Source organism: Neopsephotus bourkii, unplaced genomic scaffold (genome assembly GCF_033783945.1).
Source record: "Neopsephotus bourkii isolate Nb327-2 ecotype Australia unplaced genomic scaffold, CSIRO-AGI_Nbou_v1 NB_1707, whole genome shotgun sequence".
Lineage (NCBI taxonomy): Eukaryota > Metazoa > Chordata > Aves > Psittaciformes > Psittacidae > Neopsephotus > Neopsephotus bourkii.
The window spans coordinates 8,198,912-8,226,712 of record NW_026902181.1 but is presented as its reverse complement, the minus strand read 5'-3'; the positions used below and the strand labels follow the sequence as shown (position 1 = coordinate 8,226,712).

The window sequence follows — 27,801 nt, the reverse complement described above, 5'->3', positions numbered from 1 at the left end:
TAATTAAAATGAGAATCCTTTCATTCCCAAACAGACTTACAGTGAGGAAATGGATGAGAAACACAAAGTTTTGAACACTGTTGAGCAGGTGGGTGAGAAAGGACTGCCCATTTTCTCCATGTGCACATCCTGCTGCTGATCAGGCAGCCAGCAGAAGACTCCATACTACAGTTCAGCTCTGCCGGTTAGCTACAATGAGTTATATCTGAAGAATAGAAGTGCATTCAGAAAAGGTTTAGACAAAGTCCTGGAGTAAAGGTCAAACAGCAGCTACTGAAATAATGACACAAATGTACAAAAAACATACACATACTCCATTGCATATACAAAATCTCAGCTACCAGCAATTATCAGAAGATACTGGATTAGATATGGCATTGAACTAAAGGCACTCTTGTGTTCTCCAGAAAGTATTGTTTACTACTGTGTGCCAGTCTTCCCTGCTTCCACAGTCCCGTGCACACAGAGCATCTACATCTTACCTGGCATGAAGCAAAACCAGTCCAAAACTACACACATTCATGCTCACACATACACGCATCAAGCAGTCTACATTCAGATAAGGCCAAAACTCAGATGTAGGCACATGTGGCCCAGGAAGTTAATTCTAAGCCTAGGCCAAAGTTCATATAATCATAGCTTACTCTAATTTCTCAAGGTTACATACACAAATATCCTTTATTAAAAAGTATCAATAGTCTAAAATAGTGCATCCAGTTGCTTCATTTCCATACTTCTTCGTCTAAGGAGCACACACCAATGCCAATTCAGCACACACGAACATCCTCCTACTTTTGCAGAGAAGTCATTCAAATGAACAAACACAACACCAATGCAGCTGGCAGAGCTAGTCTATTAGCTTGCTTTTGCCAGCTTGCATAGTCTCTTAACCCTTGAATAAGGACCAATAGTGTCATCAAAAACGAAGTCCCACAGAACCCGAATCCAGGACTGGTGATGTGGAAGGTTATCGTAATATTCTGCTGCAATCTTCTTCACCTGGAAGAAGAGAGAGAAAAAGATCTATTTAGCTGCAGTGTCAAGTATTCAGTCCTTGCATTTAGATCTGATAGCACAGCCATAACCTGAAGTTACTTGTTATTGCTTGTGAGCCTCTGAAGTTCAGCCAAATGAGATGTACTTAAACACATTTAGATACTTCTTAGCAGATTTCTGATGTAAACTTTGCCTCACAATGTCAGAATTTGAAAGATGATGGATCACTGCCTTCAGTCAGAACTATTTTGTCTCATTTTGGTGGTGGAGTGATCTCCACAATAAGATGCCACCTTAAAAATCAGTGAGAATCCACCTATATTTAAAGCCCTGTTCACCACTTGTAATACTTGTCTTCTGAGGGTTCGGGGTAGGAGAGAAATACCAATTGAAAAAATACCAGACGCAGCCTGGCCTGCGCTTTAGGGCTTTTTTTCCTTGGTTCTGCTGGCGTGTTTCAAATCTGAGAGACGGGTTCCTCCAGCAGGCAGAGGGAATGGCAAGGGTGGTCTGTCCCCCTCAGTCTGGTGTTAAAAATGCTGCGAGATTCATTATTAGGTCAAAAGTCTAATAAAATTTCACCCCTTTTACAAATCTGCAAGCCTTAGGACTGTTGCCATCAGAGAACCATTGTGCACCACTGGGGGTGGCACCTGTAGCAGGAGTAAGGCTGGAACCAGAAGACAAAGAGGTTTCAAACCTGGCAGATTCAGGGAACTATGAGGATTCCCAAGTTGTCAGTAGTTCCTGCTCTAGCTAGGTGCTCTGCTTTCTGAACACACTTACGAAGCAGCAACGTCTGCTAACTATTGTACACTTGCACATAAACTGCTTGGGCATGGTTTTATTGCAGCTCGCCTCCCAGGCACACAGCTCTGTTCTAGAGTAGTTTGTCTTGCTGGACAGCATGACTCCTCTCTTTAAAAACCCTGCAGGATTTTAAAGCCAGCTATGCTGAGCACAGCATGGGTTTCCAGTGAAGAGCAAAAGGGTTACACAGAAATTGTCATCCAGGAGGAGAGTCTCATCAGCATCTGAGCTGTAACAGTGGAATCTTAACACAGCATTTTGACTGTAAAAAGGTAAGAATCCCAGCAGAAGTTAAATTATAAGCCAGTATGGCTCACTGATAGTTACCTCATTAATTCAGCTTCCTAGCAGGCACTTCCCTGTGAGGTAGCTGGGTAATGTACAAGTTTCATTAAGATCGTTTACCTTGTTACCTCAGCCCCTAAGTGTTCCCTGTGCTCATGGCATGGTGATGCTGTGTTGGAGGTAGAAGATTCAGTTAGGTCTGGTTGTATTCTGCCTCTCACTGAATACCTCTGACTTTCTAATAATTCCCTATATCCTGCTTTCAAGTGTTGTTCTGTAAGCTCCCTTGACTCCCCTGAATGAAAACCACTAATAAGGCCTGCTGCAAACACAGAGGGAGTTTCAGACACCCAGCCCCAAAAGCTTCACTCCGGCTCTGACATGGTCATTCCGTAGCACACTGCTGCTTACAGACCTTCCCTCCTACCTCCATTTAGAAGTTCTGCTTGAATTTTGACTTGCAACAGTAATATAGCCCTCATCCATACTAGCCAAGTTCATTTAGCAAGTCTACCATTCCCCTCTTCTCCAGACAGTTTTCTTGCTCACAGAAACAGTGCTCTGAAGCAGACACATTTTCTCAGCTAGTTATCTACAGAGTTCTTGATCGCGTTAGTCTGATGACTATGAGGGCTTCAGAAAGTCTTTTTGTATTGCCCCTTGCACATGGAAGCAGATGGCTGGAGATTAACAGAAAACAATTCAGCTCCTAGGAACAATGTCTCAGGCAAGGGCTGTGCCCTCTGGCACTAAAGGCTAACTAAAAATTACCCCAGTGATGAAGCAGGAAATAAAGGGCTCCAGAAGAGGCCAATAAACAGCCCATTTATGTTCAACCCAGTAGCTTCTGTGTTTTCAGCAAACACAAGCAGCAGTATAGTCCAGGCATAGGGCTGAAAAGTTCAGTGGACACGACATGCAGGTCTGGAAAACTGCACTTAAATATATTCCATACACATATTCTGCAGCTGCATCATGGATTTAAAATGGGCACCTAGAATACAAGTGTGATTTCATAAGATGATTAATAAGAATAATCAGCCGTGAATTTTGAAGCTCATACACATCATATTCTGGAATCAGGCAGCCTGCTTCAGCATCAGCTGACAGAGGAGTTGCTTGTTCACCAAGTATATCTGTTTAGCATCTTCCTGCAGTGTATGGTGGCAGCTCATTCTGGCTGAGAAGGTCAGTATGGAAACCACAAGAGATAATCAGGGGCTTGCACTGGAGTGTAGGTCAGTATGCAAACCACAAGAGATAATCACGGGCTTGCACTGGAGTGTATCACCCTAGATCAGCCATGGGACAGTGATTCACACCTACATGAAGTGATTCTTGGCTTTGCGCCCAGCAGCACCTTGTGCAGGAAGGCAGGCAGCACTTCCACCATTGGGAAGGTCCCTGTGCTCTGGGCAGGGCAGTTGTATGGGATGCACTGAAACAGTGGAGAGGGGAAGGTAAACTACAGTAAAATATTTGTGACAGAGGAATTGGGAAAACGGAAAATAAGGGTCTTCTTACGGAAAAGACAAGGAAGTGTGTTACATGCATCTTCCCATTTTGCTATCACATGGCAGGAAAGAATTTTTAAAACGGTTTCTCTTTTACAACGAATCTATGCAGAAGTTTCACAACAAAACCAGCTCATCTATTATAATTTCTTTCAGCATCTCCATATGTAAAATAAAATTATCATCTCCTCCATACCTACCATAAAATCTGGGGGTGGGAGGACAGAAAGTAATTATGTTTAAATGCAGATTCCCTTTTAAATACAACATTTAACTAAATCTATTAAGTATGTTTGAGGCTGAAAGAGTCATCCTCCATGTTGCATTCTGGGTGCAGTACAAAACCTGCAGTTTCTGTATTGCAAGTTTTGCAGCCAGATTATAGATAGTCTCAAAGAGGATTGCACTGTGATGAAGTATTCCTAAATCCTGATCCTGACTTCCTCCTCAAGCTCTCCATATTGCTTTGGAGAGAGCCCATGGAAGGATAACAAGAGATCACAAAATCTGCAAGAAGCTTATCAGGCACTTGGCATCTGGTATCTTTAGGCTTCTCTTAAAACAGATCAAGATGGTAGGTAACAAATCACATCTTTTAGACTGAAACTTTGCTTCTGGTTTTGTGCTTGTAGAGCCCAGGAACAGGACTCCAATCCAACACCATTGTATCTGGTAGGTGCAAAAGTTAAATGCGACCTAGTATATCACCACAGCTGTTATAGACCCTTTGTCCTGGACCTATACATAACCTAGAGATCCTTATGACAAGACTGAAAAAGTTTTCTTTAGAATGCTAGAAAGCACATTACCGAAGCTTATTCTGTAGTCCTTGATCAGCCCTGGAGCACTCAAGCTAGCCTTCCTGGACATCACAGGGTTAATGCAATCTGCAATTCAAAACCAGCACATCTACCATGTTTTCCAGTCTTGTCTGTCTAATAAATCTGGTTTCATACCATGTCTTTTCCCACAAGCTTAATGAGTAACTAGTTTGCCTCTGGTAATGCTGCAGTTTTTATTGCAGTTTGTAGGACAAGCTGAGTTTCTCCTCCTCCTGTCCCCTCTCTGATAAGTATATTCAATCCTCCAGATAACAAAGAATGGCTCTTTTACTCATTTCATAAGCAATGCAATGTTTTATAATTATAAGGCTTCATGAAAAGACTGATCCAGTCCTACGTTTTTTTTTTTAAAGCAGGTCCTTCATTGTAATGTTAAAGTTCATGCTCTCTTGCATAGTGTCTATTATACTAGTGGGAAAAGTTCTTACGTCACTCATCCTTAATATCGATAAGTTTACAGCACAGCCTAACTCTTCCTCTTTCAAAGGTCTTTCCAATGGCAAACACATTACTCAGAACATTCTGAATGACACACCTGTAACAAAGGACAAAACTGAATTTACTTTTCTGATAAGCAAGCAGAAGAGCCAGTTAGTTTCCAAGATCCAGTTATTCTTTGATCCTCTTTTTCCCCTGCTCTCAATCCTGCAGGAACTAAATAAAGATCTTTATTCCACTTTTTACTTGCCAATTATTAAAAACTAAAATATGTATACTGAAAGGTCATCCATATTACACAATTCAGCTCTTTGAAGTGCATAAGAGACTAGAACTGAAAAAAACGGACTTCTGTTGAGTGAGGAATTTGCTGGGAGGTTAAGCAGAGGAGAGCAAGGGAAGGATTCTACCCCTACCTGCAGTGGAGCTCAAACGTTAAATCTCTCCAGAGAGAATCTGTTCCCTTATCTCTTTCTGCTATAGACAGAATTTTTTCTTTATAGAATCATAGAATAGTTAGGGTTGGAAAGGACCTTAAGATCACCAAGTTCCAAACCCCCTGCTATGGGCAGGGACACCTCGCTCTAAACCGTATCACACAAGGCTCTGTCCAACCTGGCCTTAAACACTACCAGGGATGAGCATTCACAGCTTCCCTGGGCAACCCATTCCAGTGCCTCACCACCCTAACAGTAAAGAACTTCCTCCTTATATCCAATCTAAACTTACCCTGTTTAAGTTTGAACCCGTTACCCCTTGTCCTGTCACTACAGTCCCTAAATTCTTCTCATTTTGTAGCAAAAAACAAACAACTTGTTTTAACGGACAAAGGATTTTCTTCAGTAACTGTTTGCCAAAGGACTTTCACCTCCTAATACATTCTCACTTGTGATTGATCACTCATGAAAGACTCAGTTTTTCATATAGTTCAGACAGACAACAATGACTGACAAGCCTGGTATCTCCTTCACCAGCAGTGCAAGTCTCAGTTGCCTGAGAGTGAGAAACATATGAACATGAGCCCATCAAATTCAACTAATAACTCTTTCCTCTTCAGACAGGAAGGCAGACACTTCCAGCTGCTACACTGCCTCAAGTAATTAGGCTGAACTATTTGTGGGGTGGGTGGGGAAGAGCTTTGCAGGTCTCAATCAGGTCTGGTGCAACAGTCCCAGCAAGTTCAATTAGTCACTCACCTCCCTTGTGTAAGATACAGAGCTAACCTTTTCTTCTATTTACATTTCAGTAATTTAAGTATCTAAGCCTATCTAACAAGTTTGAACATTTCAAACTAAAGCTAAGCTCATGCACTTCCCCACTGAGCTATCGGGTGTATCAGCAATGGGAGTGCCTGTCAGGAGAACTTCACATGTGAACATGGGCTGCCAAGAATGGCCAGCTTCTTCAGGACAGACTTCCAGCAGTAAAGGTGTGTTAAAACAGAACTACAGGCTATACAGAGGCTCCCCATACTCTTCTACACCACAAGAAAATCTCCTCTTGCTTCGAATCTCCTCTCAGACTGTTTCTGTGACATTAAACCATAAATCAGGGTTTGCCTGGACATACCATCATAAAAGTTGCACGTGTTACACAGGAGTGAGAGGTCACAGCTCCTGAACTTCAGGTTCCTCAGCTCTATCTCCAACTTTGCATCGGACCAGCAACAGAAGATGTTTCCTTCCTATTACGCCAGAGGATTTGTATGTAGGAGTAATACTTTGAAGTCACATACCTCTAACACTGTGAGCACCTGTTGAGGAACCCTCGTATTAAAACCCAGAAGAGCAGCTACGTACCTGGAGGCAGATTGAAAACCATTCCTAGACACCTGGGCTTTGCAAATTTGATTCCCACAACTGATAAAACATAAACAAAAAGCAGCTTGACTTTCAAAAGAGGAAAGCCACAGCACTTTCCCAATGACAGATCATCCTCAGTTTCTGTGGGTGGGGCAGCAGAGCTAAAACAAGTCATGGAGAGCGGGGCTTTATTTTCTAGTGCTATTTGTGTCAGGCTAGAACATGCCCCAGTGCTTATGTCATCTGTAATATAGAAAGACTTTTGTTTGATGTTAATCAAGAAATATAATTAGCAGATTGATCATTAGACAAATTTCAAGTAGTAATTGCCACCTGCCTTCCTTTAGCTGGGCCTTTAAACTTTCTAAGAGATGAAAGCTAGTGGCTAAAGGAAGAAAACTGAGAAATTTAGAGCGTTGTTGGAGGGTTTTATCAAGAAGTATTTCTCAAGCCATATAAGGCTCAGATGTTCTTGTTTCCATAAACTAAACTAAATATTACAGCAGTTTGGTAGCCATTTCTCTCAATCTCCTGCTTGAAATGGATGAATTAGAAAAAAAAGAAAAATAAAATATTTTTTCTTTTCAAAATGATCCATTGCTATGATTTGGAGTTATTTCTTTGAGACAGTCTAGCAGCTCTTATAAAAATCCAATTCACTCATGCCATACTCACCATTGGCAATCTGCATCCAGGAATGCTGGGGAAGTCATGATGCTCCATGTGGTAGCCTACATTAAAGGTGAGCCAGTTCAGAGGTCCATAATAAGAGTATGTCTCATACCCTTTTAAGAACATGTAGTGTTCAGCTATGAAGTGTCCAGAAATGGGATGTAAACCCATGCAAAGAATTGAACCTGCTATTAAATAAACAACAGGTTTGAGCCCCCAAAGGTAATAAATTATAAGGTCTATGGAAAACTGGGCAAGAGCATTAAAAATTTCCATCTGTGTAATTGCTTTGGGGTTCACATACAGTGGTCTCAGACTGTAGAACAGAGGCTGGAAGAAAAGCCAAAGCAGTTTCCGAAGAGGCGTACAGAAAAACCAGCCTTCAAAGTCTGTGGGAATGTCCACATCCAGGCTGTCCCCACCAAGATACCGATGATGGTCGATGTGGTATTTCTTGAAGGAAGCAGAATAAGGGACGCCAATAGGCAAGTTGGCAAAGACTGCAAACCATCGGTTCCATTTGGTCTGCTTATTCCCAAAGGCGACGTTGTGTGAAATATCATGGATGGCTAGGGTCAGTGAGTGGTTGATGCAACCCCCAAAAGCATAAGCCCAGAAGATAATCCATTTCCAAGGTAAATCTTTTACCAGGTAGCATGCTAGAAACTGCAGGAAAACCATTCCAGATACAATCCACTTTAAATGTGGATCTGGTCCCATCAGAGTCTTGATTTCTGGATACTTTGCTAAAGGGAAATATAAAGAGAAACGTCTCATTAGTTCACAGTCAGGTATACGTAATCACCACTGGGCTCTCTATTTTCATCACCCTCTGTCTGAGGTCCTAGATTTATCAAATGGCTATTCCAAAGTGGAGTTGCCACTACAGTAAAAAATTTTACTAATGTATGGCTTCTATTCCCACTTTCAGCATCATGTTCAATTGTGGTCGATATTATTAAATATAAATATATAGAGTCACATAAAAAAAAAAGACAGTCAATATGTGCCTTCAGAATGGTATTAATATGCCAAACCCATCAGGTTTAAGCTCTAAGAAACACCTTCTGTAAGTTTTTTATTTCCTTTTATATTTTTCCTAGCCCAGATACTATATTCCACAAAGGGATACAACTGCTCTCTTTGTAGCCCTTTTCACACTGTTGCTTCAAATGTACAGCAGAGAAATAAGGCTGAGCAACAGGCTTGTCAGGTTTTGCTCTGTGGTTAGATGACAAATGTAGCATTAAGAAAAAATAAAATTCCTAAGTATTTGAGTGTTCACCAGTGCTTACAGCATGAACAACTCCTTACACACGGTAACATCACAAGAAGGTCAGCAAAATTATCAGGAATTTGTAAGACAGAACATTTTTCTCTGTTCCCATTCATTAGCTTGTTCCCAAGTCACATACCAAAACCAGGCATGAAAGTCGCATAGAGTGCAACAGCTCCATGCAGTTTCACAAACGCTACAATACAGTATCAGGGAGACATGGCTTGGCTTGACTTGTGTCAGGCCAAGACCACGTTACTGATCTGTGGTTCTACTGGCTATTTGTTTAGCCTTTTAAGAAAAAGAAAATACTCAGAAGTGCAGTTTATCTTCCAGGTGCTGTTCATTGCTTCGGGCCTCTTCTTTACAAACCCATACTTCTCACTTCCACTATTAATGTACACATGAATTTTTCCACTGTTTTATGGCCTTTAGCCATATATTGGCCTCCCTCCTTTAACTCATACTCTGTATTTATCAGTAATTACAGCTTACATAGATAAGACTGTATGACAAGTCACTCCCTCTGGGCCCTGAGGTTACAGTGTGCTCCTGTAAACTTGAAGGGCAAATTTTACAGCTAGAAAATTTTTATTAATTTTATGATAGAGAATATCACCTGACTGTAACAGTATGGTATCAATGCAATAAAATTGGATTATTATGATTTTCATCTATGCAGCTGTATATACTACAAACACTGTAGATGATACACATAACTTCACGTGACCTTCCAGGCAGTGGCAGGTACTCAGTGGCGGACTCAGAGAAGGTTGTTTATAGAAATGAACCCTGACAAGTCTGCAGGTGCTTCATCAGAAACATGAAACACTATTTAAGGAAACATGTTGATGTGGTCATGCTCTGCTCATGCTTCCAACAAATTTTGAGCTTTCTGGCCCACTTCAGCCCAGCTTGACAAAGGTTAGATGCAATAAAGATGACACAAATGCTGTGGAAGCTGATGAAAAAAGAGATACCCTTAATTTTTCCTCTTATGAGGACAAGGGGCAAAAAACACCATGAGGAGTATTCAAGCAAGAGAGCTATTACCCTAAGTGGTGGGAAAGGTTTTCAGTAAAATTCGCTGGAAAGCCCATGGTTTTTGTTTTGCTGTTTTGGTTTTGCCCTTGTGTTTGCAGTTTTTGAAACTATGGTTTTCACACTAGGAATGCTAGCATACTAGAAGTTGTTCTCTGGTACCTACACAGGTACCAAAATTTTACACTAAGTGTTGGTATATCCACTCTAGAGAATAACTTGATATAATGACCTGGCCAGAAAATCTGTTACAGAAATAGAATTTCGTGTAGCTTAATGTCCTGCTTAGGGGCATCTGTCCAAAACCAGGAAAACCCTTTAATAAATCAAACCACCCCAAATTCTCAGTCATGCGGTTGGTGGAGATAAGTTACTGCAGTCACCAGAAGGGATGAAGAAAGGTAAACCAAGCAAATCTGTTGCTCAGCCTGGTCAAATTGAGGCCACTTTGACCAAATAAAAATATATATATAGTTTTAATGGGATAAAGAAATGACTAAGAGATGCTTTATATTGTATTTTGAGGAAAATTAAAGTTTTCAACCTATTTCTCTCTGTGGCAGCTAACAAGGACTGCAGATTAGATTTAAGAGGTTTCAGAGTAGCGACTGCCAACCAGCAGCAACAGTGTCTGCAAGCGGCAGTGCAGGTAGGCTGCATTTATCACAGGTGACTGCTATTAGGTAACTTGACAGGGTTTAATATTAAATTCAACACATTATTAACTCCAACAGTAAATTTTTGCATACTGGTTAAACCACAAGACTGTCTGTTTATCATTAATACTGATAAACCCTTCCTGTTTCTGTGGCATGGGGTGACCTCAGGGAGCTAAGAGACCTAGGTCTGCTTGGCTCACAGGAGGCTAAAAGCCCCACTGGTAGAGTAGCCTGCTAGTACGTAGACCTTTTGGTTCAGGAACACTTCACATGCAAAATGTTGAATGCTGACCCTTTCAAAACTTGAGGCCACATACTCTTCAGCAAGACATATTTAATATCAGATCAAGTGATCCTGATGTCTGTGGTTTATATGTAACATGCTGACACAAAAATGTGACAACATCAATGTGCATCTCATTTTTCCCTCATGTTCATGCCTTGCAGTTAGCTGAAGCAATGCTCGTAAGGCAAGATAGAGCACTTGCAGTTGAAGAACCTGGATAACCCTGTAAGGCTGCTGAGAAAAGTGTCTGTAGATGCTGCTCAAACCAGACGTCAGCCATCTGCACATCCCAAATGTAACAGAGAAGACACAGGGCTACTGTGCAGTGCTGAACCAGGAGCCATAAAGGACTATCAGACCTGTGGCAGCTACACATTAAAGACCACCTTCATTTCCTACACATTGCACTTAGAAAAATAAACAGACACCTACTCTTGAAACTGCTAAACTTTCACACTTCATATGAGCAGAGATTTTCATCATGCTGCTCTTTCCTGAATTGCTTCCATGTTGGTCTTCCTCAGCACTTTTCCATTACAAAAATGATCAACTATATGACCAGAGTCCATTGCTTCCCAACAAGCACTGGGTCAGGGACAACGCATGATGATGGGCATAACATGTAATCTATAGTGAGCTCTTCATTATGTAATTATGGCATGAAGGGGCACAGGAATAGGAGGTAGAGGGAAATAGAACCAGAACAGCTCCAGCTACTCTGTTGACTCCACAGCACATTTTCCACCCTGAGGCTTATTGAGAAAGTCTGTTAGCTCCATGTGGCAGATGGCTTACCCACATGTGCTGCCTCTAGTTGTCCAGACTGAGCCTTCATGTAATTGAGAGGATGGGGATACTGGTGTAGATGTACAGCAGTGCAGAAACATGACATTTCTGTCTCCAAGGTCAACACACTGCAAATGCAGTGCAAGCACTTTAGTATAGTGGGTAGATGTACTTAATAATTCTGCCCAGCCAGCTCCATGGTCTCTATATCATAACCTTAGAGGAACTGCAATCTGTACCATGACAATAAAAGACAGCATTTTGCCTTTGTACAACAGCGTGGATGAAAGAACAGCAGTCAAGAGACAACGAATGCTGCAAGTATATTTTCAGAATCACTCATGATTCTGAAACAACTTATTTACTGAATTAGCATTATACAGAGATCACTCCACTGTTGTGTGTAAGCAACAGTCACCTTTCTAGAGGCATGCTTCCCTCTGAAACACTGCTGACAGATTACTCTGACTACATATTTTTTACCTTGATGGTCCTCTCTGGAGTTCCAGGAGCGCTCACCATAGCCCTATGCTGACCCTCAGCTTGGACTGGAGTAATGCTTCCTCGAGAAGCCATCAGCTGCTAGGTCCTGGTGTTGTTCCTCCTCAGGAGACAGGAAATACCTTGTTCTGAACCCTCACTCACCCTCTATTCCACTGACGTGTTCCTAGAATGACTCAGGGGAGACCCAGTTAGACCTCAGCAATGGCACCAGATACAATTTCCCATTGATGTGACAGCACATATTTAGCTCTCACATTTTGACATACATTGATTTGGATGTGGGGAAGAGCAGGAGCTGTCCACAAACACAGTGGTAATAGAGGTTTAAAGGAGCCGCAGCCCTGCCTGCATCCACGAGAAGCTAGTAGTAACAAGAGAAGAAGTTTAATTTTCTCATCTTCCTTTATTTTGACCACAAGTGCAGTATACAGGTATAGTCCAAGTGGAGATAGTACTCAGTATAAGAATTTTAGAAGGCCTGTTATAAAGAAAGCGGTGTGGGGATTCTTGTGATGCTGCTGTCCTGGACCATGTTCTGTCAACACTAAGTCCCTGCCAGAACAAATAAGAGACACCAGGCACAAGATATTAGCTTTACTGTGCCATGCCCTATGCTGGAGCTGGCATTTGTACCAAAATAAACAAAACAAAAGAAGTCAGTTTGCTGACATGACAGTGTTTTGTGTTTTAGCAGCTCAACTCATAAACATGTTCCTAAACAGCACAGCACACCTGAGTCCTCAGCACAGAAAAGATATAAACCTGTTGGAGTGGGTCTAGAGAAGGGTCATAAAAATGATCAAAGGGCTGGAGCACCTCTCCTATGGAGACAAGTTGAGTTGGGGTTGTTCAGCCTGGGGGAAAGAAAGCTTCAGAGTGACCTTACTGCAGCCTTCCAATATACTTAAAAGGAGCTTATAAGAAAGATGGGGACAAATTTTTAGTAGGTCCTGTATCAATATGACAAGGGTTAATGGTTTAAAACTAAAAGAGGGTAGATTTAGACTAGATATAAGGAAGAACGTTTTTTATGAGGGTGATGAAACCCTGGGACAGGTTGCCCAGAGAGGTGGTTGATGCCCCACCCCTGGAAATATCCAAGGTCAGGTTTGACAGGGCTCTTAGCTCTGATCTAGTTGAAAATGTCCCTGCTTACTGCAGGGAGGGTTGGACTAGATGACTTTTAGAAGTCCCTTTCAACCCAAACTGTTCCATGATTAATTCAAACCATACATAAGCCAGGACACAGGTAGGATACACACAAAGGACAATGTGCATGACAAAAGATTCCAGCTTTGCACAATTTCCTGCCTGATTCATTATGCAAACTATTAAGAAACCTTTTTGGCCCAACTAACCATACTAAAGTTTTATATATCCACTGTGAAAGGACGAGGGTCTTAATTTTGTATTTGCCACCCACAAGCTCCTAAATCACTTTGTGCTAGCTGGTCACACAGAAGTGGCCACCAGAGACAATGCACTGCAACAGTGCCACATGGCTGGTGACAACAGAGATGGATGGTGTCAGCACATCACTATGACAGCAGCTATGACCTGTTTGTTTACACTTGTTTATTAGCTGATTCAGAGCAAAGGGATGTAAGAAAGCTAAAAGAGGGCTTCCGGCTTTCTCTGAAACAAAAACCTGCAGCATGGTGTAAGCTGAAGCCCTCAACTGCATTTGATACGTTTTCAGCAGAAGACCACAGGTGTCTAAAACAGTGACATTCTGCTCATACGATATTTTTTAGAGGTGATCCACACAGGAAATTGGCATAAGTGATGAAAGAGCAGCTATTCTGAATGTGCTCATCAGAAAACATGCACATCAATGGCAGCACTGTGCCCACATACTGCAATGTAAAGGGGAAACAAACTCACAGTTTCTTCACCAGAAGCATCTGTAATTCAAAGCTTTGATTTAAGCTAAGGAGATAAACATCTTGCCCATTTTGGTATGTTCAGTTTATAAGAATTTTCATAAATGTAAATTTTAAATATGCAACAGAAGAGTCAGCTGGTAGAAACAGCAGACTAATTTCTAGGTAAGCAAACAGAGCTGGAAGCTATTATATTCAAATCAGCTAAATGCTAAAATAAAATTTATTTGGGCTTTTTCAGTTGTTCTACCTCCTCCCCCCAGAGACAAACATCTCAGCCCTTCTACAGGATAAAGCTCATATAAAACATTTGCACCATCTCCACTCTAAAATAACTAGCCAAAAACCCAGCTATATAATTAATAATAATTCTTGGATGTTAGAGCATCTTTGGATGCTCTTTGCACAACACTGATTCAGCCCTCATCCTCAGCAGCAAACAGCACTTCCCTCAGGATCATGTGAGGCAAGACATTTTCTGACCAACCTACAGTAATTTTAAGAAGCTAGATCAAATCCACGGCATAAATGAGATCTAATTCTTTCCATTGCTTGTATTTTGAAAACTGTTTGCAGGTGAAATGATCATTCATTGTGTGCTTATTGTATTACCAGCATCTGAGCAATGATTTTTTCATCTTCTCTCAAGACCAAAAAACCACCAACACTTCCTGCTGCAAGTCCACAGTTCTCTAAGTGTTTCAATCCAATGGACCCTTACTGCCTGTAAGTAGAAATTCTACTTCTACAACTACTTATTTCTACACTAGAAGTATTTATCCTCTCTATGTTATACCCTTTGATATATCTACCTCTAATAACTATACAGCAAGGCTAAGCAGATCCTGATGAAAAAACTTTCTTCCATCAGGTTAGTTTTTACCAGGTTTTTTCCTAACACGGCTAACTGCAGGGCTGCACAAATCTTAGCCCTGACACAAGACAGTAATAGGCTTTTCGCAAACAACAGGGTGAGAGAACAGCAACAAAACAATTCCATTTCAGAAACTGAAAAGCGTGAATAACATGTTCAGGAACATGAATAACATGATCAGGAGAGAAGTGCCAGCTTGGCAAAAGATCTCCACTGTAACTTAGAAGCAGCTGGCACCCAAACAGTACCAAGCACAAGCTACATTTTAATACCTAGAGTCTAAGAGGAAGATACTACAAAGAGATAAGAAAGAATCACCCCTCCCTTGCACAAGCTGTTAATCTGTTTGCTGATATAATTATTGCCATTAGGAATCACATCCCTAATAGGTTCATCTAGTGCAAAATATCTTGCCATAAGCTAGCTGCCAGCCAGCCCAGTTGACATACACAGTTCATAGCTCTGCTGCCCAACGGGAATAGGTTTTCCAGAGAAGCTGTGGATGTCCCATACCTGGAAGTGTTCAAAGCCAGGTTAGATAGGACTTTGAGCAACCTGAACTAGTAAAGTGTTCCTGGCCATGGTAAGATGACTGGATTCACAGAGTTATCATTCAGACATATTGTCACTAACTACAAATCTCTTATAGACACCTGGGCTACTAACTCTCAAGCCAGGACATACAACTTCATGATAGACAATTATTATCTCTCAGTTGCTCCGTAGCAACTTTCAACTTTGCTTGAAAGCAAAGAAAGAAACTGCCTTATGTGTTTGCCCATATTTCTTTCCTAATGGATAAATTCAATTTGCATTTAAATCAAGTAGCCATGCCTGAGAGAGAACAACATATTAAAAAGCTGCAGCCTAAACAGAAAACAAGTTTCAGTGCCTAGCAACTAAATCATTAACCTATTGGGAGGGAAATACTTCCTTTACCAGTGTGGAATGCTGTCCCCAAGGCATTGCCATATACAGAAACATACACAACACATGGGCAATTGTAGATGTTTGTTCATATGTATGTAGGATTCTTATAGTGCACTCCAGCTCAACAGACACTAAACACTTTGGCAAATTCATATTCTAAATTCCATGGGTCTGCTGACCCTCAGGCTTTGGATAATGCAGTGGTGATCATTATACCAATATTATATGTGATGTCATGACCATTTCAATAACTTTCAGTAACAATTTGGTATTCATGACACTAGTTTCATGATCCATGCTGCCTCATCAGAGGCAGATACAGATTGTCCTGCTCACATCTTCTATGTCTCTTTCCATGTTATATGTCTTTATGCCTTTCCTTCTGCTCCCACAGCTGGGATGGAGGCTGTGAGGAAGGAGATGGACCCTGATTCCGATTGCTCGTTCTAAACCCAAAGATAGTGGGGACAAAACCTCTGTAAGTATGCGGTTGAAAGATCTTAAAAAGGGTTTGCTGCTGTAAGGGTAAAGGAGTCCAACCACTACAGCCCTTCTTACAATACAACTTCATCATGGTTTGCAGTCCCCACTCTATAACAAGACAGGAAAGCAAAAGATTTGCAAGGAGAGAGACCCACCATACGCAACCCCACCCATAGCTCACTGAAACATAGCTCCCTTGACTGGAATGATGAGTAGCATGATGCCAAGAAGCATCATCTTATATAATTTACATCATTTGACTCTCTATCATGATTGCATAGTAAAATAATTATAATTTTCCTGGATGTAACTCAAACCTGGACCAGGAGAATCCACCACCACCACGGAAAGGCTTTTGTAATTTGAATTAATTCTGGGTTAATCTATTAGATTGTGGGGAGTTAAAAAACTGCCTCTAATTATCATGGATCCTGTGCAGCACCTCAGTCACAAGCTCTGGTGCCTCCCTTTATAAAAGATCTTTTTAAAGTTTATCCTACTCATTAGAGGAAAGACAAAACCCAAGCAAACAACCCAAATAGAAACAGAAGAAAAATAAATCTTTATTAATAAAAAGTCAAAAATGTATTTTCAGGAGATATGCAACAATGTTCTGCAATAATTCTGAATTATTTGTTCTTCTCAGAAATGATCTTCAGAAAAGCCTAAAACCTCAGTCCAATAGTGAAAACCTCCCAGCCCAACATATTCATGTGCACAGTTAATCCCTGCGTGTACAAAGTGGAAATACAAGAGTACCTCACCTCTAATGAGCGGCGGGCACTTTCTCTAGCAAACATTCACCCACGTCCTCATTTGTTTTATTGCACTACCAAGATATCGGGGAACCCTGCCTGTGGGGTGACCCAGCTCTGGGCCGGCAGCCCAGGGGGAGGCTCAGGGAGGGTGGTCGCAGCCGCGGCCGCAGGTGCGGTGGGTCGCCCCGCAGTGCCACCCCGCCGGGAGCCAGCCGGGTGCAGCAGGACGCCGTCCAGCAGCCGGTGCCCTCGCTACGCCGCTCCACTGCCTCCGTAAGGCGAGGCGGCGTCGGGAGAGCTTGGGAGAGCAGCACCCGCGGGGAAAGCACCCCTCTGAGCCCACCGCTCTGCAGCCCTCCCTCTCCACAGCCTAGCCAGTGCCCCGAGCCGCCCTCACCACCGACCTGGAAGAACCCGTGCTGGACCCCCAGCTCAGCCCGCGCCTCCCCTTCCAGGGCTGCAATCCAGCCCGGCCGCCAGCCGCGACGGCGGCGGCTTCCGAGCCCCTCGACGTACCCAAGATCTCCTTCCTGCGCTGCGTGTGGGGCTGTTCCGTGTAGACCCACTCGAAGTCCTCGCGGGTGACACGGTTCCCCATGGTTTCCGCTGCGCTCCGCTCCGCGCTGCTCTTATAGCTCCGCGACCAGCGGAGGAGCGGCTCCGCCCGCCACCTGCCTCCGCCCCGCCGCCTGCCTCTCGCCTCCAGCGAGAACCGGGACTGCTCCGCGACGGGGCGGCCGCGGGGGCAGGTGCGCGGCTGCGCTCCGGTGTGCGAGGATCGGGGCTGCCCCAGGACTGGCTCGGGGAGCAGAGGACGCTCAACCGAGATTCTTCGTGCCGTGGGGGCTCCAAAGGCAGCCGAGCGAGGAGCGCGGGGCAGGCGGTGGTTTGCACGGCAGCAGGATACCCATCATGCTGCTGCCAACACCGTGGTGCCCACTGGAGCTCAACATAGCCACCGCAGCCTTCCCCTCCTGGGGGAGACTCGGGCAGCCGGGCAACACCAGCAGTGCAAGCTGATCCCCGGGAACTTCCAAGACAAGACTTTTGGAAAACAAGAGTAGTCTAAATGCCATAAATCCAACACCACAGCCCTAAGCAGAACATGACTTAGGGCGAAGACCAGTCATGTCAGCTCCTCCCAGGGGTGGAAGACCTGGGACAGTGTAAAAATGACCAGCGCCTGACACACATTTCCTTGGCCCTCTGACAAATCCTGCGTGAGCTGTTCCAGTAGCATCCAGCCTTTGGCTGGGTCACGCTTCAGTCCTGGGAGTTTGTGGCACATTTCCCAGGTCCAGCACCATCGTGGCTGAAGCAGCAGGAAATCCCTTGGTAACAAAGCCAGGCAAAGGACTTGCTAACCTTAAACTCTAAGGCAAGCTTTCTAACTCCTTTAGCCTCTCTGATTCACAAAGAGTTACATGGTGATGTTTCTCCACACACCCAACCCAAAATTAAAGTGTTGCTCTTGTTCCCACTATGCTCTTTTGCAAGCCCATACCTGACCCACTGTCCATCTGCAGCGTTTGCTATCCCTAATCATTATTCCTACCACTGACAGCATCCCATTTGCGTCAGCTTCATCCTCTGAAGACAACTTTGTTTCGTTCTGTTTCATGAATCCTTTAGCCCCCTCCCTACTCTCTTACCCTTACCAATGCCTATCATGCCTAGAAGTGAAAAGGGGCAAAAATGCAGCTTTGCAAATCTGAAATGTGAATATTTTTCAGCAATAACTTTTGCCTGCAAACACTGACAATACTGTCACCTCTTACTTTAGCCTAGTTTAGATATTTAAGATGTCTTGGTAGCACAGTCACATAAATGGTATGGGTTAAAAACCGCTAACCAAAAAACAACCCCAAGCCCCAAACCCTGCCTCTTGACTGCTAGAAAATTTTTGGAGGCTTCTTTCAATTTTTTATATTTTTTTCCTGAAGTGGTCTAAATACAAACCCTTGAATGTTTAATGTTCAAAGAAGGTTCAGTGGAAGGAGTATGCGGTAAATGTAAGCAGCTCTACCCAGAGCAGGAGTTCAACCACTTTTCTTTTAAAGGTCAGCTCTCTGTAGGTACAATGGTTTCTTCACCTCTCCTCCAGCATAAGGTTGATGTTCTCCCATAAAGTTGTAGGGCCCAACCCAGTTAATGGACTGCTAACCCAAGTTAAAGTTATTGCATGTCTCTGTAAGGAATGAATTAGGGTATCTCAGCCTAAACCTTTAATTGGCTCAGTTTCGGAGGAGAAGCCAATGACAACATGAATGTGATGACACCTTTCTGTCAATTCCTGCTCAGGAGTGCTCAAGGTGACTAAAAACCCAAATTAGTGGGGCAGTCCATGCAGTTGCAAAGAAAACAAATATGACTTAATCCCCAGAAGTTTATCCAATAGGCTAGTGCTATTGCATATGGTAAGTCTCCATGGAAAGTTAAGTATCTCCTTTGCAGGCAATGGCATTGTCTTCATGTAGCTTATTACTATAGCCTCAGCCTAACCACATCAGAAGAACAGAAAGCTTTTCTGCCTCCAGTGAGTTGCCATCTCTTTTTGAGAATAGAATTTCATGCTTTATTTTTCTATAATAAGCCAAACAAATTATACTAATTTCAGAGTAATTGTGAATGCCAGACAAATGAGAAAGGTTGGCTGTAGACCACTTTCTAGAGTTGGAAGACCTATCGTTCAGCTCTGACCATTTAGTATCCTTAGTTTTATAGCACCCTAGTAAAGTGCAAACAGGCTTACAATCATTCACAAAGGAAGGAGAAGGGGTATTTTAATGTCACCTGGCAATAATTGCCCTTTTAATGAATGCTGACTGTGAACTCCATAGGTTCATATACTCGCTACACTTTATGGCAATTCAAATGTGCTTCATACAGGCTCTCCCAGCTGTAGCCTTCCTTTCTTCAGCAATTTCCTATACGGGTTCAGGATTTCTGTCTGTATGGGAAGCCTACCTGAGAGAAATTCCTAACACGCTCAACAAAAGGAGCACAACTGTTGACACTATGGTGGGTACCACCAAATATCTCATCTACCTCGTTACCTTGTTTCAAGTACACATCATGCTCACCTTCAGCATCCCAGCTGGCAATTTCCATGGTAAAAAAAAAAAACCAAACAAAAACCAAAAATCCTTTGCTGCACTGAGGCCATGACCTACAATATGCAGCTCTGAAACAAGACTCCTGGTCCTCTCTTCCACACGGCCAGGCAAACTCATGCTTCCCCACCGAAAGGTGGCTTTCCACCAGCTGACTTCCAACAGGAATGTATTTCTGTATGCAACCCAGCAACCTCCTCCATCCACTTACTAAAGTAACAGGTGACGCAGTAAATATAGCAGGAACACCTGCACGTTTCCCAATGGCTATTGCCCTGGTGTGCAGGCCTTAACTCCTATTCTTCTGGTTGCCAGAGATTAAACTTAATGTTCTGGAAGTAAAACAAAGTTGTCTGGCAATTTTGTCTCCGAGTAAGTATTTCCTCCTCTAGAATAAAGAGCTCCATGTCTGATGACAAGCTTGTATTTTCAGTTCCTACATTATTTAGATTCTTCTCTGCCCATATAAATTGCACCTGCCTTCATAATTGATTACCTGAAGAAAACATAGCTGTATGTTCGTATGTTTAGAAAACATCCTGCAGTCATTTCAAACTGGTGTCATGCTCTGTGTTGATGTAACTAGCGACATTTACAATGTGATGCACTCTACTGCACAAAGTCAATTTTTCATAGGCAGTGGAATTTGTCAGCGAGCCACATCATCAACATACACTCCCACCAGAGTTCACTCAGGGGAAATAATTTGCCAACAAGTCGTATCTTCTGATTCCCCTCTTACTTGCGCTGGCCCTTCCCTGGCCAGTTCTGCCTTTTTCTTCCCACTGGGATAACGTGACACCAGAACAAAGGTGTTACGGAGCTGGTGCAACAGAATCTTAGGGGGAGGAAGATGTCTTCCTGTTGCCGGTGTAAGTTGTTAGATACATTTAGTTCTGTTATATGTAACCCGCCGGGTTGCGACGCGGACCTTTCATGTCGGTTCTCACCAAGCCACAATTGGCCAGCTCTCAACGAATCCTGCAGGATGCAGGCTGGTGCACGGCGATTCTGCCCGGGAGCTCCCAGAACGAAAGGCGAGGTTCCAAGGCAGAAACAGCTCCCTACACCACCAGCTCACCCCTGCCGTCCCTTGCTGTCACCCAGCCCCGCACTGCTGTGCGCACAGCGCTCGCCCACCGCAAGGCCCGAGCCCGGAGTGTGGCCACCGCCTAGTGCCGCGCCTAGAGACACCCTCCCGCGGCCGGGACCGCAGCTAACGCGGAGCGGCCAACGCCCCGCCCAACGGCTACTGCGAGCGCAGGCCGCCCCCTGCCGGCACCATGCCGCCACTGCAGCGTCTCGTCGGGCCCGGGCGCTCCCAGCGGCCGCGGAGCCCCGCTCTGAAGGGGGGCGGGCAACGGGCAGGCAGGGTGCAGGCTGGGCTGGCCTGCTGCGCCCTGCACTGCCCTCACCCCACGGTTCGCACAAGAGCATCTTACCTCAGCCGGTGGGACCACGCGGGGGTACTGCGTGTGCGGGATCCTGGAGGTGAAACCCCTGGGAACCACCTCCGGGCCGTGAGTAGTAATGCTGTGCGTGCTTTGCCTGCTACAGCTATGCGTTTTCTTTTATTCCAGCAAGTCTCGTTGTCCTGTGGATGCAATGGAAGCTAGCAAAAGGCGAGACTACAGATGACGAAAGGCTAATCTCACAGGAGCAATAGATGTGAGTTGGTTGCACTCAGGTGTTCTCATCTCCTTTAGAAATACGTGCTTAAAGAATTTTAAAATCATAGGATGGTTCAGGTTGGAAGAGACCTTAAAAATCACCTAGTTTCAACTCCCTGCCAGAAAGAGACACCTACCACCAGACCAGACCGATCAAAGCCCCATCCAACTGAAGTTTAGCAGATGTAGGTCTTCTGCAATTAATGACCAAATACTGAATGTGTTCAGGACCACTTCTGAAAATTCAAATGGAAACAATTTCTTCTTCTAAAATTTTTTTTTCTGATGTTACATTTTTACTCTTATGCTTCTTAGCTTTCTCAAAGAATCACAATCTTTCTGGAATATAAGTTACTACACAGAGTGGTTTATATTGTTCAAAGCATTTGCAATTGCTTTTCACAATGACATGTATTTGCTGTTCACACCAGAAGTACTTATCCTATGAGTAGCTTACCCTACACTCCCTGCAATCTTGGCATGTCAGGAACAGTTTCACGAGCATCGTAGTACAAATACCTGAACAGAGTATATTAACTAGACTCCCACAGCAAAAATGCTATATACAAAAAGTATCAACACTTGTAATTGATTATCCTAACATGAGAACCTAAGGGCTTTCCTTTTCATACAGAGTGTCACGTTTATGAAAAGATGTCAGTGCTGTGAAGAAAGGCATCGGATTAACACCGGGTTTCTCTCCTCCCCCTCTAAGCATTGATGAGTCTCTCCTCTAGAACCCCATGCTGCCACAAACCAAAGGTACGGCAGTTCTTTCTGGGACACAGTTAACCAGAGCAGATCTCCTCTTTCAAACACCCTTCCTAACACTCAGGTTTCAACCCAATACACTTAAACCTGATTCATTTCAGTGCTGCTGAGCTCACTCTGACAATAGGAGTGACATGGGGTCAAGAGAGGGCCTTTGTTCAACCTCTTGAAGTCAGAGCTTAGAGTAGAGGGGAAAAAAAGCCACTTGAAAATGGCTAGTTGTGTCAATGTGTGGATGGGAGTATGGGAGGAATTCCCTCTGCAGGGAACAGTTGGAGAACAACTTTGATAACAAACTGTGCTAAATGTATAGACTGTGTCATACAGTCTCTGTTTTTTTGCTCAAGAGAAATATTTTTAGCCTGTATTTATATTGTAGCAACACATACAGTCCCCTCCAGAATGGACTAGGATTTGACTATAAAACCATGAAGTAAAATTACAATATTTCCACCAATAAGTTTGGGTTATAAATCCTTCTATTATAAGCACTCTAGAAAGAAAATATTGATCAGATTTGGTTACGCCCAAGGAGTATGAGTTTTTATACTCAGACTTTAACAAACTGTCAGAGAAAACTGAGTCACAGTGTCTATTGCCATGTAGAAATCTAGATAAGCTGATTTAAGAAAAGCATACTTGCCCTTGGGCTTTCACTGAGACTGCAGCAATTTATAATCTTATTTATTTCCAACTATTTACCCTTATTCATTTCAATCCGAGATTTATTTTTCTTTTAAAATGTAATATGAACTCTAGGGGTATTTTTTTCTTAGTGCTACTGGGATCTATCAATACCTGGTGACTTTAATGGAAGCTCAGAGCTCAGCACTTCCCAGCATCATGTCTGGCGTCTGTAACCCAAGCAAACACACATGCAGGAGGAGGGCTAGGAAGTCTGTAAGACAACAGGACGGATGGATGAGAGCTGTAGGTTTGCTCCCAGCGTGTAGAATGAGCAGTTAGGACACAAATGCACACATATTGCCTATGCTGTCATGATTTCATGTATCATGACATATTATTTCCCAGAAGCTTCTGCATCTTGTGTTGTCCACGATTTACAAGATATAAACTATTCAGATGTCTACACACATCCTATGTTGATAAGTTTAAGAAGGCTGAGGATTTTTGGAAGAGTACTTTCGTATCCTGAACCATCAAATCAGGAACGGAGGAGAAAACCTACATTTTTGATCATCAGCTTTACAACTCAATAATAATTATTTGTGCTTTCCAAACACAATTAAAGGGTTAAATGTTTCTGGGGCAAGGATTAGGCCCACTGATTCATGTATCCTTTCATAGAGTCAGAAAAACAAATTACATGATCTTGTCCTTACAACAAAACCTGTTTAATGAGACTGGGTTGTCAAGTGACCATAACTTGGAAATTAGTTTGGAATGGTGGCAGTGCAAGTCCTATCTCCCTCCCTCTGCAAGATTACAGATGAGAGAAAGCCCTTCCTTGCTTTGCTCAGTCTAAAAGATGCAAGCAGACGACAAATGGAGAAGAGCGCAATAAATCTCAGCAAACTGGTTGGTGTAGGTTTGTTAGCTGCTTCGTTTATTTTTAGAAGGGGAATCTGAAGTAGGATGTGGTACAGCAAAGAAAACAGTATTAAAAGCACCAGGGGAACAAACAGAGAAAAAGAGGTGCACACAGAATTCACTGCTTGTTCCTAGGCATGGTCAGCAAGCAGAACCTTACGCTCATAATGGACCTGTAAATGTGTTTTGTAGGAGTCCATACATAAATTGGGATCAGGGATTTCCCTCATGTTTAACTAGCAGTCTGAGGAGAGAGGGCAGGGAAATCTGTGGCAGAAGCTAGTGGGCCATAAAGGCCAGGCATGGTGGTAGCTATATTAGATCAGCTGAAGATAAGGAGGCTAAATTATAGAGGACTATAAAGGTAAAGTTAAAACTGAATTTCTTACAGAGCTGCAAAGAGCTAGGACAAGGACTCTGGGAAAGGGTGGCATAGCTAATTAACACATTTATTAGTGAATTGCCTTAATGGCACCGGAAATCCTACTTTAGATTTTCTGAGATTTTTGTCTTTTTTCTTCAAGATTTCTCCTGTTTTAATTGATTAATAAGCCATTCCAGATGCAGAAGGAAAACCTGATGTCCTAAACTGGCAGAACTTCTTGATTTGTCTTACCTAGGTTTTTAACAGGTGTTAAGAAGAGAGCAACTTATTATAAACTACTGATTTTCTTTTCCTCCGTTAAGTGACTCTATATCTGGTCTTCTTTATGAAAGAGCAAAACCACCTTTAAAGCTATTCATGACATATTTAACTAGATAGGTAAGTATTATCAGTTTAGTTTATTGGTGTCGATTTACAATAGGAGGGCTAATCTTTCTGATCAAGCATCAGGCAAATTGTGTGAGAATGAGAAGAAAAAAATGGGGTATCAGAAGTTTCCAAATCAGTGGATTTGAATGGCTGAGTGAAACAAATTGGGAAAAGGGTATGTTGACCCCATTAGAGGCAAAAGAGGAGATTGTAGATGATGACTATGAAAAGGTCACTTGTTTCTCAAGTTTCACACTTCAAATTTCTTTCTCTTTCTCACTTCCATGTAAGCTGAAGGGGAAAGGAATATGACTAAAACAAAAAGAAATTTAGAAAATAAGTGATATTTGTGTTCATTCTTTCATACTTTGCGTAAGACTAACCTATTTTCTGTGAGCTTCGTTTTCTTAAAATACAACAGCTTATGTATTTAAGAAGTAATTCTTATTTAAAAGAACAGTTACCTAGTTTTGGCTTGATACAGGTGTAATAGGCTAGAACAATTAGTTTCTGCAGTATGAAATGAGAATCATAGGTTAGGGTTGGAAAGACCTTAAGATTGTCTAATTCCAACCCCCCTGCCATGGGCAGTGACACCTCACACTAAACCACCTCACCCAAGGCTCTGTCCAGCCTGGCCTTGAACAGGACCACGGATGGAGCATTCACAGCTTCTCTGGGCAACCCATTCCAGTGCCTCACCACCCTCACAGTAAAGAACATCTTCCTTATATCCAGTCTAAACTTTCCTTGTTTAAGTTTGAGCCCATTATCCCTTGTCCTATCACTACAGTCCATAATGAAGAGTGCCTCCCCAGCATCCTTGTAAGCCACTTCAGATACTGGAAGGCTGCTATGAGGTCTCCACACAGCCTCCTCTTTTCCAGGCTGGTTTCTGCATACTGATGGGGGATGACAATTTACTACAGCAGATTTTAAGGAAGGAACCAGAAAAAAAACAAAAACAACAAACCAGATAAATCTGAGGCATCTAGAGCTTGTAAAGAATATATATTCTTATTAACTTATTTGTTATGGAAGCTTAAAAATAACTTTTATTTCTAATTGAAGGTTTTAAATTTTTTAAATAAAGTTCCCCTGCCTCCCCTCCCCCGACTTTTTAAATATGGCTGAGAAACAAGCTGGAGTTCTGAAGATGGGGAGTAAAATGATGTGTGGAGGGCAGGAAGATAAGGGATTATCAAGGGAGTAAATTCTGCTGCTATTTGGATAGAGGACAGCATTTTCTTTTAAACACTTTTTCATTGGACAGCTTGCACATCTTTATTTTTGCTTGTATTTGTTTTCTCACCAAGCATTTGGAAAAATTGTCTAATTCTTGCACTTAATGAAAAATAGTCACATGCAAGTTAAGCAAATTATCTTGCTCGGGATGAAGAGAATTGTATAATAGAAAAAAACACAAGATCTGATGAAGAGTATTTGCTTCATGTAACATTTCTCAATGAAAAATAACGTAATGTGAATGTTGCAACAAAATATTAAAACACTGGTTTTAGGCCAAAGTATGGGGAAAGTAGAAAACACTAGCAATATTCAAAATAAGTTGGTTCTGATGCTTACAAACTTCAAAGTGCCTTTTCTGTCCAAAGTTATATATTTGTTTGCAATAAAACCACAAAAATGAAAATAAGAAAATTGTTAAACTACTATCACTAACCCAGACAAAAAATTACATTGATAAACAAGAGAAACTTGCGACTTTGTTCCTATATTTGACAAAGCTCATTTACACTAACACCTTCACCCAAAATAATCAACCCAGGGCCTGATCCCACTTGCTCTAGTAAATGACAGCTCTGGTGTGAATTCAAGAGCAGAACAGAGTGCACGTTGAACATGTAGGTGAGACTACTATTTTGTCTAAACAAGCTTAGAATAAAAAGTGTATGTGAGTTGTGCATTTTTCCCATTAAAAATGAATAAAGAGTTCTGTAATGACTCACCATTTTTTATTATGCTTAACTTTTACTGCAGTACAATGGAGACTTCATCCTAATTTTCAAATACTGTTTTTTAAAACTCACAAGCACTATTTTTCCCACACTCTTACGTTCGTCCTTCCAAGTACAGATAGAGAAGCAGAATTTATATGTAACAGCCTGGAAATCTATTTACAGGATCTAAAAATAACCTTTCAGTTTATGGGAATTTTGCAACGATAAACCCCATGTTGCAGTTTGTTAAAATGGGAGTGCTGAATATGATTGGAGGGAAGGAATTCCCAGATCTACACAAGTTAAGTAATTTTGTTGCTATTTTGATTACTTGATTTCCTAATCTCATCATTAGCCCAAGGCTCAGTACTGCTGTCTTGAGACTTGGACTAGACTAACCTTGAAAACACTTAATGCTGAGGTAGAAGAAAGTATTTCTTAGCAGGAATCTTTTATCGGTTTCTGTATCCTGGCAATTTGGGATATGAGCAAGCAAAGCAGTGATGTAGTGGGAAATGAAAATAAAAATTGAGTGCATTTTGCACTCATTTGGTTATTAGCCTTGTAAGGGGCCAGACCTGCGTAACCGAGTACACGAACTTGGTTAGTGATCTCCTCCACGGGCTGTGACTTCGGACCGCGCTGCCGTTTCCGGCGAGCTGGAACCGAGAGACAGCGCTCCGAAAGCGACCAACTCGCTTCGGGGCAAGTTCGACTGGAAGGAAGTCTGCAGGGAACCGCTGCGCTGTACCCAAAGCTGCTCCCACACCACCACCAAGAGAGGAGAGAGAAACGCTGCCAATTGCCCGTAGCTGTTCAACCGCAGAATTCAAACAAGGCGATCCCGCCTTCACCACCCCAAGGCTTCTCCGGCGAGTGCGCATGCCTAGCCCAGCGCTCCCCCGGGGCCAGCGCCCGCCCGCCCCGCAGAGGGACCCCACCGACAGCAGTCGGCTGCAGGGCAGGCAAGGGCCGGGCCCCGGGTTCAGCCCAGCTGGGAAACGCCCAGAACGCGGCCGCTGCTCGCGGACTGTGTTTTAGGCACGGAGCCCCAACCTCCGCATCACGAGACGGCTCACGCGCCGCCCCCGCCCCATCCATTAACGGCCGCTGCGGAGGCGCGCCACCTCGGGGAGCAAAGCGCG

The 27,801-nt window shown here is 42.9% G+C and overlaps 1 protein-coding gene across 3 annotated transcripts; it reads right to left on the bottom strand.

Moving 5' to 3' along the window:
* Window positions 1-164: 164 nt before the first annotated feature.
* DEGS2 (delta 4-desaturase, sphingolipid 2) lies at window positions 165-27,634 on the bottom strand. 3 transcript variants are annotated; one of them, XM_061376442.1, is made up of 4 exons: window positions 27,056-27,634; window positions 23,192-23,291; window positions 7,363-8,105; window positions 165-999 (listed from the first exon to the last, which is right to left on the bottom strand). In XM_061376442.1, the coding sequence occupies exons 3-4, from the start codon at window positions 8,077-8,079 to the stop codon at window positions 856-858; spliced, it is 861 nt and encodes a 286-aa protein (XP_061232426.1). In that variant the 5' UTR covers window positions 8,080-8,105; window positions 23,192-23,291; window positions 27,056-27,634; the 3' UTR covers window positions 165-855. The 3 variants fall into 3 exon arrangements, with proteins under 3 accessions (XP_061232426.1, XP_061232424.1, XP_061232423.1); XM_061376440.1 differs by lacking the exons at window positions 23,192-23,291; window positions 27,056-27,634 and adding an exon at window positions 19,923-19,959; XM_061376439.1 differs by lacking the exons at window positions 23,192-23,291; window positions 27,056-27,634 and adding an exon at window positions 17,356-17,790.
* Between the last annotated feature and the right edge of the window lie 167 nt (window positions 27,635-27,801).